We start from the raw sequence: 12,458 nt of genomic DNA, 5'->3' as shown, positions 1-12,458 counted from the left end.
ATTAGATACTGAAACTCAAGCATCTTCAATTTCTAGGCCGCAGTCTTTGGTTTTCAGCTTTTGCAGTGAGTTTAATTACCCTCAATACTTGAGGAGTATGGAAGTGTTGGAATTTTGACATAGACAATGGTTTTATCCCAATGGATAAAGTTGGGGGCAGTTTTGCCCGCCTGGGGGCATTTGGCACTGTCTGGAGACAGTTTTGATTGTCAAAGCTGGGAGAGACAAGGAGGACTGGAGATGCTAGTGGCATCTAGGGAATAGAGGCCAGGGACGCTACTACACGTCCTGCACAAGACAGCCTCCCACAACTAAGAATCACCCAGCCCCAAATGTCAGCTGTGCTGAGCTGAAGAATCCCCCAAAAGATCAACTGCATGCCTCTTACCTGTGTTGTATCTTAGGATTCTTTTTTTTTTTTTAAGTTTATTCATTTATTGTGTGTGTGTATGAGAGAGAGAGAGAACACTCACAAGCGGGGTGGTGGGGGTGGGGGGCGCAGGCAGAGAGAAGGAGAGACAGAATCCCAAGTAAGCCCTGGGACATCAGCACAGAGCCCAATGTGGGGCTTGAACTCACTAACTGTGAGATCATGACCTGAGCCAAGACCAAGAGACCGATGTTTAACCGACTGCGCCACCCATGCACTCCTGTGTCTTGGGATTCTAAGTGAGCCTTCATAGAAACAAAGTTCCACAGCTAAAACTGGTTTAGAATTAGCTACCTAGATGTTTTCCTGGGTGGATGGGAGGGCAGGTTGACTTCTGGAATCAGTAGGAGAGAAGTAACATGTCACCCAGAGCTCTGGAAGCCATAGGTAAGGCCCTGGACTAGAGTGCTCTCGAACTTTTCTGATGAAACCACTGTTCCCCTACCCGCAGTTGCCTCTGCCTGTGGGGTGGGGGTAGGAGTAGCGTAGAACTTCACCTGGTCCCCGCCGCTGCCCAGTCCCTGGGGCCCCCCAGCCCTGCCACTTTTGACCTGTGCCCACAGGTAGACTTTGGCAAGACAGCCCAGGAGTCAGCTCTGTGACTAGATCCTGTCTGTGTCTGTGCTGAGTGGCAGGTGCCGTGCTTCTGAACAGCCTCCTCGCCCTCCCCACACCACTATGGATACATTCCCATCATCACTTCCCTCGGCCTTGGGTTTCTAGAAAGTGAAGACTCATTCCAGACTCTGTCATGTCGTCTCTGCATCCTCACAGAATCAATGAAATGAACGTTTAGAAATCAGCCCTTTTGTGTGTGGGCACCCATTACTTTGTAGGATAAAGCAATATAACCTGCATTTTCGTTCAGGAACTCTCATGCTGCTTTCTTAAATAATTGGGTTTCAGAGCGTTTTGAACCCAGGTTTGGAATTGTCATGTCAGAGTTACTGATTTTGCCTGGTATTTCCTTTTGTGATTTCCAGCAGTACTTCCTGTGTTTCTTCCCTTCCTCCCCAACACCTTAGAGGTGGCCTAACCAAGGTTAAGAAGGCTCTGCGCTGTGTTCTTGCCCTGGGGAATCTTATCTCTTCAGAGCAGCCTTAACTGCTACTTTATCCAAATGCCCCCGGGCCTTATCTCAGTCGTGGCACATCCTACTATTGACTATTACAGATCCCCCCCTTTCCTTCCTTACTGACAACAGAACCCTGGTTTTGTTTGGGGAAGCTGCCGGCCCAGCTTGTAAAAGTTCCTGGCTGACTTCGCAGCTGGAGGTAGTCACGTGATGCCGTTCCGGCCAAAGAGATATAAATGGACCCCTGTTCATTTCCAGGGAAGTTTTCCGTCTCCTGATATAGGTGCTCCCCCTTTCTTTGCATCTCATCCCTCTTCTCCTTCCTGTCTGGACTGTCGAACGGAGGTTGGCCACATACAAGTGCTGGGGGTGGGGTGTCTGTGGCATTGCAAAGCCACTGCATCAGCCCTGGCCTGCTTGACCCTTGATTTCCGCTTCTGTGAGAGAAAGAAACCCCGCCTTGGCTAAAAGTCATGATACCCAGGTTTCTGTTACATGCAGCCAGGGGCACCCCTGCCTGATATTCCAGGTGAGATCCCTCCCTAGGGCCCCAAGCCTGGGTTTTCAGCTGTCACAGGACTTCTTAGCCTGGTGGCCCGCAGGCGTCAGGGACTCAGCAGGGCCAAACTGACCTTCGTGTCTCCATCGCTTCCATCCTTGTGACCTTTCTCTACAGAGAGCTGCACCATCCTCCCTGTCACTTGAACTGTCCTCCCTCCTGCCTGCTAAGCACATCTGATCTATCCCAAGCCCTGTCAGTGCTGCAGCCAAAGCCCTTCCTCTCCCCCTGCTGCTGCCGTCTTCGCTGAGGCACACAGGGTCTGCGGCTAGGAGCACCGTGCTGGCTCTCCACCAGCCTCTGGTCTCAGGCTCTCCGCCCATTCCTCTGCTATCCTTGCTGCTTCCCCATTGATTTTCCTCCACGTTTCATGACCCCTCTGAAAGAAAGTCCTCAAGGACTTCTTGTGATTGTCCATGACCTTCTGCAGTCTTCCATATGTTGACCCTGCTGACCTCGTGGCCAGTCTGAGGTTGGTTTCCATAGAAGCAGAGCCTGAAACAGGACTCGTGGGCCCCTGGTTCATTGAGGGGGCTGCCAGGAGAAAGGGAGTGAGGTTGGGGCTGCGCGGAGAGGCAGGGAAACGAGCTGAGCAAAACTGTGATCCTAGCTGATCCCAGGTGTTCTCCCAGAAGCAAGAGGGCTAGTCTTTTGTACACAATTCCTCAATCAGTTGGGTGGGGCTGTCGGACACATCTGCAGAGTGGGGGCAGATGCGTGCTGTTGGCAGCCAGGACTCACAGCTGACATATGGCCCCGGCCCTTGGGCATCCAGCAGGACCTCGATATTGCCTTATCCTGCCTGCACCCCCACCCCACCCCATGCCAGTCATTTGCTGTTCCCCAAACTAACCAGGCCTCTGCCCTTTGCTCATTCCATTCCTTCTGCCCATAGAGTGCCTCCTCCCTCCCTGCCCAGCTCCTCTGCTGTGCCCCCTGCTCATGCTGTGCATTCTCCTGGGTACCCCAAAGCTGTCGTTTCCCCAAGGGTAGGCTTCCTGCCTTGTCTTCTGTTCCCCTTTAGCAAGTAGAGGCCTTCATCTCAAACACAAAACCCCAAACATGATGTAAGTGACTCTTTTCTCAACTTTCCCTGGATGGTACATACCTTGTACCAGTCTTGTTAAAGGAGAGAAGTTAATTTATTCCATACTGTGGATGCCTGAGGGCTTAACTCTCTTGGACCCGGTGGGCAGGGCGGGCTGACAGGGTGGATGTTCTGTTGAGCCTCAAGCCAAATTTGCAGCTGCCTCCTTGTCATCTCGGTCTAGTTGTTTATCATCTCAGAGTCATCACATCATCACAAAACTACAAAAATTGGTTCCCATCCCTGCCTCTCCATAACTGGATGCAGCTTTACGCTTGCGCACTTATCACGGCTGATAGTCTTCCTTGTATCATTTCTCAATAGATCTCTGTCCTGTCCCTTCCTCCTGCTCCTCCCCAGGACGGGCCTCAGGCTCCCCTTTCATCTGGGCAGCAGCGAGAACCCAGTATCCTGTCTCGCTGTCCCTTGGCAGGCAGCCTAGCATGCAGCTGTGAGGTCCTCTGCTCCCAGAATCCTCCCTCTTTACAAGGCATGTTCTTTCGGCTGCCATATTACACGTAAGCTGTGCCTGCTTACCTTTCCAGGCAGTGCACTCCAGCCACCGGGGGCTTATTCACTTCCTCACATTCACATTTTTGTTCATAACAGTCTGTGCCTTGGCATGCCTTCATTGTTGAAATCAAAAACCCTTCACATACTTGCATACATTCCCTTCCTAAAGCACCCCCAGGTGGAAGGGCATGCACTTGGAGGTGAATAAATGTGGGTTGGAATTCTTGGCCCCTTTCTTATCCATGTGTGACCTTCGGCAGGTTAAATGTATCGCAGTCCAATGAAGGAGGCGTTTTTAGGATTTAGTGATAGTCTGTGTAAGCTTTACCTCCCAATAAATATGAATGCCCTGTCCACCCTTTTACCAGTAATTATCTGTATTGGTAATTTGGCAGTTCCTCATGTCCTGCTTTGTGGTGTCTATTCTTCTCTTGTCTCAAATGGTTAATTCTTAATTTTGAAAATGTTGTGCCATTTCTACAAATGGACCGAAAGCCTGGGTCTGGTCCTTTATCCATCAGGGCCTTAATAAGAATTATTTCTTCACCAGTCATATAAGCATTTGAGAAGGATATGTTATGTTTTTGTGTGTGAGTAGAAATACATAATTTTGAAAGCCAAGTCTTTTCTGCATAAAGATGCTTAGCAAAGCCATGATTTAGATGCTCTTATCCCAGCAGTTTGGGCAAGAAGAGGGCCCGACTTATGAGCCTTGGACCCTAGCACATAGGAGGAAATGGTAGAGGAGGAGCTACCCATGAAGGGGGTGGGGACAGGAGGGACAGAAGAAGACGGGCAAGCCATTGGTGATGGCCTACCAACAGAAGTCCTTGGAGCAATGCCTGAAACCTCTATCACTTCTGAAACTCCCATAAGAACCTGAATATTTGTTCAATAAATACGTATGAGGTGCCTGTTATATGCCTCTTACCATCCTAGGGACAGTGAATTCAGTGATGAGCTAAGTGAAGACCCCTGCATCCATGCAGTCTGCCCTCTTGTGAGGGGAGACAAGAGACAGATGTATATTAGAAAGAAAAAAAAATGTATAGATGACGTGTCTCCTGCTAGTAAGTGTTCCAAAGACCAAATAAAGCATGCATATAGGAATCAACACATAGGCAGTCTGGGTGAGTAGGGCATAGCTGTAGTAGTTTCATTATTCTAAACTAAGCATTCTTCACCTTATGTAAATGAATGGACTTGAGCAGAGGGTCCCGAACACTGGCGTGAGTGCAGTCTGTGTGTGCATGTGCACAGATTGGCAGGGCTGGCTTTCGCGTGGGGCAGTGTTTGTGACACTGTGCTTCTCCAGCTGGTGCTGGCGAGTATGAGCCCTCTGAAGCTCTGGGAGGACCATGGCCATCCTTCATTCATCTGTTGGTTTCACTCACCAGTTTTTTGAAGTCCCTTGGTGCTCATGGAGAGCTGGGCATGAGGTTTCCACACAGTGGCAAAGGGAGCGCCAACTGGCTGGACTTGCCGAGTGTCAGTGTTCTTTACTTTGCTTCTGCATAATACATATTTTTTCCAACTCAGCAGACCCTCTTCCAAATATAGTAGCTTAGAAACTTCCAGTTCCTGTGCCTTTTTTTTTTTTTTGCCTTTAAGCGCTTTATTTATGATATAGTGACCCCAACACACTAAGAGATACTTCATTCCTAAAAATAGTTTTCATCTGAGCATTTTTCAAATTTCTTTTCATCCTAGGGATAGGACCCTTCCCCCCACCTTGAAAATGTCTGTACGTTTGCAGAGATAAAAACGATAATGCACAGAATTCAGGTAGCATAAGAGGAATGCAAAATGAAAAATACACTTACCTACAGTTGTTGATTATGACCGAGAAGCCCTGGAGATCGGTCAGGGCTGGGAATGAAAGATAGGAGCCCAAGTTGAAGGTTTACAGCTTGGCTAGCTGAGTGGATGGTGGTGTACCTTCCAAATAATGTCAAGAATAGAGGCAGTGCCAGGTTCTGCTCTGTAATGTTGTCTGAGGTGAAGACAGCAGGCAGGTTGTTGGACACGTAGTCTGAGCTTGGGTGACAGGTCTGCACTGTGAGGTGGGCTTAGGAGTCACTCGCTCGAGGAGACAAGTTAAAGGCTGGTGGTGGAATCTGGTGGTGAGTGTTTGTGGGGCAGGGGGCAGATTGTGCTGGGGTGGAACCGAGACCCTGGAGCCATAAGATGTGCATGTGGGAGTTCAAGGGAAAGTTTAAGAAGTTTTAAAGGAAGGGTATTTCCAACGTATCCCGGGCATGGTGTGTAGACTGGGTGAAGGGAGGTAGACGGGCTGGAAACAGCTTGACTGCCACAGGGAGCAGTGACAGCGAGGGGCCAGTGACCAGTGAGCACTGAGCAGGTTGAGATAGGGTTTGGAGGAGAGAGAGGGCACTCAGCAGGACCTGACCCTGAGGAGTATATGAGGGGCTTCAGAAGGATGCTGCTTCTCCAGAGATACTAGGAAGGGAAATGGAATGGACTCCATGATAGGGCTAGAGCCAAAACTGTGGCTGGAAGTGAGGGTGACCAAAAGAAACAAGAGCCTTAAAGACCCAACAGATGAAGCATATCAAATGAGACTGGATGCCTATAAGTTCGCTTCCTGTGTGGTAATAGTAGCAACAACAAGCAGGTACACTATGCTTATGATGTGCAACCACTTGCCCCATGTGAATCCTATAAAGTAGGTAATATTGCTACACCCATTTTACAGATGAGGATACTCAGCCACAGTTATAGTGACTGGCCCAAAGTTTCCTCACTGGTAGGTGGAGGAGCTGAGCTCAGGTGTCGGGCTGAAGATACTGTGTTCTCATACTCCCTCTTCTGAGATCCTCTCTGGTATGATTAGAAAAAACCAAAACAGCTTGTTTTGTTTTGTTTTTGAACATATGGATGGATTGAGTTGTATGGCAGTGATAGAAGAGGAAGGAGGTCAGGACTCTAGACCCACCATCACCCCCCGAGTCCCTCCTTTCCTTGAACAACCCTACTTTTCCTGAAAGTGGCAGGAGAACATCATCTGACATACCAGTCCCTGTCCAGCAGGAAACCAGAAACAACATCGATGATTTTGGCAGGAAGGGTTTTCATGCAAGGGATCAATCACAAAGATGTTGGCAGACCTGGAGATACCAAAGTGAGAGAGAAGTGTTAGAGATCAGGAAGCTTCTGTCACCCAGGGCTGAGGCTTGTACGTGTCGCAAAGCTGCTGGAGATGCCATCACTTCTCTGAAGTAGAAACCAAGGACGCCGGATGCCCACTGATGCTGCTGAGTCACACATAGTCACCCTCCCTTGCCTGTGACTGTCGCTGCCCCTGTCAGAAGCCATGTTGCGTCAGGGGACTGGAAAGGTTGCTCTTTCTTTGTCTTCCAGTCTTCTACCAGGACATCCCCAAGCACAGCTCAGCAGGAAGCCTGCTGGCCACAGTCTGGGGAAGGAAATTCACAGGCTTCCAGCCTGTGGGGTGGTGCTGTCCAGCACACCAGCGATAGGAGAGGTGGAGACCCGTTTCTGACACTGCAGTCTCTTGGTTTGCTGAAGGCCCATCTTGGTACAAATCGTGTGTCATTCTGCTTGTAAAAACAGAGACATCTTAGAAATGTCTGTTTTAAGACACATAGACCAATGGAGTAGAATAGAGAACTCAGAATTGGACCCACAAATGTAGGGCCAACTAATCTTTGACAAAGCGGGAAAGAGTATCCAATGGAAAAAAAACAGCCTCTTTAACAGACGGTGCTGGGAGAACTGGACAGCAACATGCAAAAGAATGAAACTAGACCACTTGCTTACACCATACACACAAATAAACTCAAAATGGATGAAGGACCTGAATGTGAGAGGAAACCATCAAAACCCTAGAGAAGAAAGCAAGAAACAAACTCCTTGACCTCAACCACAGTAGTTTCTTATTTGACACATCTTAAGGCAAGGGGATCAAGAGCAAAAATGAACTATGGGGACCTCGTCAAGATAAAAAGCTTCTGCAGGGCAAAGGAAACAATCCACAAAACTAATAGGCAACCAACGGAATGGGAAAAGGTAGTTGCAAATGACATATCAGATAAAAGACTAGTATCCAAAATCTATAAGGAACTCATCAAACTCCACACCCAAAAAACAACCCAGTGAAGAAATGGGCAGAAGACACGAACAGACACTTCTCCAAAGAGGACATCCAGATGGCCAACAGACACATGAAATGATGCTCAGCATCCCTCATCATCAGGGAAATACAAATCAAAACCACACTGAGATACCACCTCACGCCAGTCAGAGTGGCTAAAACGAACAAATCAGGAGACTACAGATGCTGGCGAGGATGTGGAGAAGCAGGCACCCTCCTACACTGTTGGTGGGAATGTAAACTGGTGCGACCCCTCTGGAAAACAGTGTGGAGGTTCCTCAAAAAATGAACAATAGAACTCCCCTATGACCCAGCAATAGCACTGCTAGGAGTTTACCTGAGGGATACAGGAGTGCTGATGCATAGGGGCACATGTACCCCAATGTTCATAGCAGCACTCTCAACAATAGCCAAAACATGGAAAGAGGCTAAGTGTCCATCAACGGACGAATGGATCAAGAAGATGTTGTTTATCTATACAATGGAATACTACATGACAATGAGAAAGATTGAAATCTGGCCATTTGTATCAACATGGTTGGAACTCGAGGGTGTTATGCTTAGTGAAAAAAGTCAGGCAGAGGAGAACAGATACCATATGTTTTCACTCATATGTGGAACAGGAAAAACTTAACAGAGGACCATGGGGGAGCAGAAGGGGAAAAATAGTTAAGGAGAGGGAGGGAGGCAAACCATAAGAGACTCTTAAATACTGAGAACAAATTGAGGGTTGATGGGGGATGGTGGAGAGGGGAAAAGGGGTGATGGGCATGAAGAAGGGCACTTGTTGGGATGAGCACTGGGTGTTATATGGAAACCAACTTGACAATAAACTATAAAAGAAAAAAAAAAGAAATGTCTATTTTATATGTGTATGGTTCCAGGTAGCCTACTGGTTCCCACCACTTAGCTGGCCATGCATTTGAATTACCTCAAGTTGTGGTGTTTAAAAACCTTCCAGGGTCTCCGTTGTTCTTCAGGAAAGGTTTACTAGTGAGGTCCTTGGCACTTGTTTTTGAAACGCTTCAGAAGAGTAACCTATCTACAAAAATTCCTGCACTGCAGTGCTACACAGTTAAAATTAGAATTGATAGATTGTTTCTAGTTGCAGAAACATTAAATATCGGTTCGATAAAAGATTTTTTTCAAAGGAAATGACACAACTTTAATGGAAATGAAGTATATAATGAGATGTAACTGCCTCTTGGCCAAATGGCTATAATAAAGATATTATTTTTTAAATTTATCATAATTGCATAATAGGTGCCTATATTAGTTGAGATATGACTTCACTTTTAATTAACAATATCTTAAGCAAGATAGAAGTTTATTTCTTCATCTTATAACAGCCCAGAGGCAGGCAGTCGAAAGTAGAGTGCCCTTGGGGTTGTCCAGGGACCCAGGCCCCTTCTCTGTTGTTGTTCTATTATCCCTCGGTGACATGCTATCTGTGTGGTCCAGAGTGGCTCATCATATGTCAGTATTTCAGTCAACAGGAAAAGAGATAAAGGTATATGCCAAGGAATACACCCTGGAAGTTATACAAGTCACTTTTGCTTATATCTCACTGGCTAGAACTTAGTCATAAGGCCATACCTAGTTCCAAGGGATGCTGGGAAATGTAGTCTTCATGCTGGGAGGCCATGCACCTAGCTAAAAATTCCAGAGTTCTACCAAGATGAGAGGAAGGGGGAAACTGATATGGGGGAGGGGGGGAAGGTATTGATTCCTACTACAATACCCCTTGGAATATTATTTAGAAATTGAAAATTTGAGAATAAAATTAATTCAAAAGAATAAGTAGGCAAACATACCCAAGAATATATAACTTTTTGAAGAAAAATGTCTTTTAAAATTGTCATATTTTCGTTTTTTCTTAGTGTAACACTTCTATTGTTTTGAATATAACATTTCCTCTTAAATATATATATATAACACTTTCTCTTTAAACTTTTATTATAGAAAACTTCAGCTGTATTGAGTATTAGAGTATTGAGAATGGTTTAATGAGCCCCATGTATCCAGTGCTCAGCTTTGACACTTAATCAGTTTAATTAATTAACTAAAAAATGTTTTTTTTGAGAGAGAAAGAGAGTGTGATGAGTGAGCAGGAGAGGGAGAGAGAAGGAGAGAGAAGGAGGGAGAGAGAATCTTAAGCAGGCTCCACACCTGCTTAACCTGAACGCAAGGCTCAATCTCATGACCCTGAGATTATGATTTAAGCCAAAATCAAGAGTCAGTCGCTCAACCGACTATGCCACCCACGTGCCCCAACATTTAATCAGTTTAAAGCTAGTGTTGCCTTATCTATCCCCTACCTGCAGTCTTATCCCCTTCCTGATTTTTTTGAAGCAGATCCCATTTTTCCTGTTTCATCTGTAAATAGTTCTATATGCAGCCTTAAAAGGTAAAGGCTCTTTAAAAACTAATTAGAATTTTTATTTGGTGATAATTGTAGATTCATGTGCAGTTGTAAAAAAAAAAAAAATAATACAGCGAGATCCCATATACTCCTTACCCAGTTTCCCCTACAAGTAGCCTTTTGCAAAATGATAGTATAATATCACAGGTACGATATTGATAGGGATATAGTCAAGACACAGAACATTTACATCAACACAAGGATCCATCCACACCCACTACCACCCTCCATAACTCCTAACAACTACCAATCTCTTCTCCATTTCTGTAATTGTGACCTTTCAAGAATGTTATATACACGGAATCATACCGTATATAAACTTTATTATTGGCTCAGCATAATTGCCTCCAGATTCATTCAGGTTATTGGGTGTGTCACTAATTCATTCTTTTTTATTGCTGAGTTGTATTTCATGCTATAGATGTACGCCCTTAATGGCTTTTAATAAACACAGTCTGCCTGACTCTCCCTCTTTTCCCTCCTCCTGGCTGATTCTCTCTTCACAGCAATGCCCAGTGAGTATAACTGTGTGAAACTGAGAAGTGATTGCTCAAGACCCTCTCTGCAATGGTACACCCGAGCTCAAAACAAGATGAGAAGACCCAACTTGTTGTTAAAAGACATCCTCAAGTAAGTATTAGCCGTCAGACCTTACGATTGCCCTGGCCAGGTTGGCTATGGGGAGCTGGGAGAAAAATGCAACAGGACCTGAAGGATGGCTCTCATACGGGGTCAGAAGATCATCTGAAGGCACGTTCAAGTAAAGACTCTGTGCATAGATGTCTGGGTTTATGCATCAGGCTGTACTTGGTGATAGGGCAGTGCCAGCCAGGGAGGCACCTCCCGAGAGAGCAGCTCGTAAGTGCACAGCCCTCCCTGCCATTATGTGACCCAACAGGACTTTTCCTCTTAGGTCTTTTAAGTTAATCTAAAAATACGGCTAATTAAAGTCCCCTGCAGGCTTTGGAAGAGCCTTAAATATTGAATATTAAAAAGATGACTGGTGTTTCAGCCAAGTCACCCCTATATATCCTAATTAGTGGTATAATCGTTAAAGGAGGGACTTGCCAGTTGCGTTTGGTAGCAGTCAAACCAAGTTGAAATGCACCCTTTTCAAAATACCGCTAATTTAGGAGCTGTAGAAGGAGGAAGTAGGAAAGGGAAATGTACATTCATATTTTCCAGCTCCTTTTGTTATCAACCAGTATTTTCCGTGGCCTGACAAGCCTGGCACTGTGTTGGGTGCCGGCCTGTGGCAGCGAATGAGGTAGACATGGGCCGATGGCTGCTCACAGTGTGAGTGAGACAGAGTCAATGATGGGGAAGTACCGTGCAGTGTCCTCAGTGCTGTAGACATTGGGCCTACTTTTTTGTTCTTTAATATTTGTTTATTTATTGAGAGGGTGTACAGGTGGGGGAGGAGCAGAGAGAGGGAGACACAGAATCCGAAAGCAGGCTCACGGCTCCAAGCTGTCAGCACAGAGCCAAATGCAGGGCTCGAACTCACAAACCGTGAGATCATAACCTGAGCTGAAGTTGAATGCTTAACCACCCAAGCACCCATGGGCCTGCTTTTAACATACTGTTCTCTCCCCTCCCCTTTCTTTTATAATCAAGAAAAGATAATTACTACATGTACTGAATGTAATACCTTTTTGGGGGGTTGGGGAGAGGAATACGTAGGTAATACTGTATTCACAAGATTTAAAATTCAAAAGGTATTAAAAGTACTCAGTGAAATATCTTCTCATTCGTGCTCCCCACTTAAAGATAACTATTACCAGTCTTGTCTGTATAAGAAATTGTGTGTGTGTGTGTTACCCACCCCCACTTTTACACAGATGGTAACCTCATATTCAGGTAATATCGTACTTGATCCCAGGGAGAAATTATGGTGCTTGTCCAGGTTTTCTTGAGGGATCCTGTTGAAATAAGATTCAAGAAGTCTTGAACACACTTCCTAGCAATACTTTCCTGCATTATCCTCCTCAAATATTAAGAAATATTTAGCATCATACTGTGCCAGATGCTATATTTTTTAAACTGCTCCTTTCTTTAAAAAAGAGCTCATTTTCGGGGCACCTGGGTGGCTTAGTCAGTTAAGCATCTGACACTTGATTTCGGCTCAGGTCATGATCTCACAGTTTATGAGATCGAGCCCCGCTGTCAGTGCAGAGCCTGCTTTGGATTCTGTCTTCTCTCTCTCAGCCTCTCTTTCTCTCTCTCTCTGTATCAAA

The 12,458-nt window shown here is 45.9% G+C and overlaps 1 protein-coding gene across 2 annotated transcripts in view; it reads left to right on the top strand.

Annotated features, from left to right (window-relative positions):
- The window catches only part of ST3GAL5 (ST3 beta-galactoside alpha-2,3-sialyltransferase 5), a 54,737-nt gene that overhangs the window by 15,741 nt on the left and 26,538 nt on the right, over positions 1–12,458 (top strand). For both annotated transcript variants that reach the window (XR_013335729.1, XM_077766662.1), the window contains exon 2: positions 10,728–10,851. Coding sequence is in view for 1 of the 2 variants with exons in the window: in XM_077766662.1 (XP_077622788.1) it covers positions 10,728–10,851 (124 nt within the window). In the remaining variant the exon portion in view is untranslated. The remainder of the gene's footprint in view (positions 1–10,727; positions 10,852–12,458) is intronic.

The sequence above is a fragment of the Crocuta crocuta genome, unplaced genomic scaffold (assembly GCF_008692635.1).
Source record: "Crocuta crocuta isolate KB4526 unplaced genomic scaffold, BGI_CrCroc_1.0 scaffold275, whole genome shotgun sequence".
Classification (NCBI taxonomy): domain Eukaryota; kingdom Metazoa; phylum Chordata; class Mammalia; order Carnivora; family Hyaenidae; genus Crocuta; species Crocuta crocuta.
This window is presented reverse-complemented; position numbering and strand designations above follow the sequence as displayed.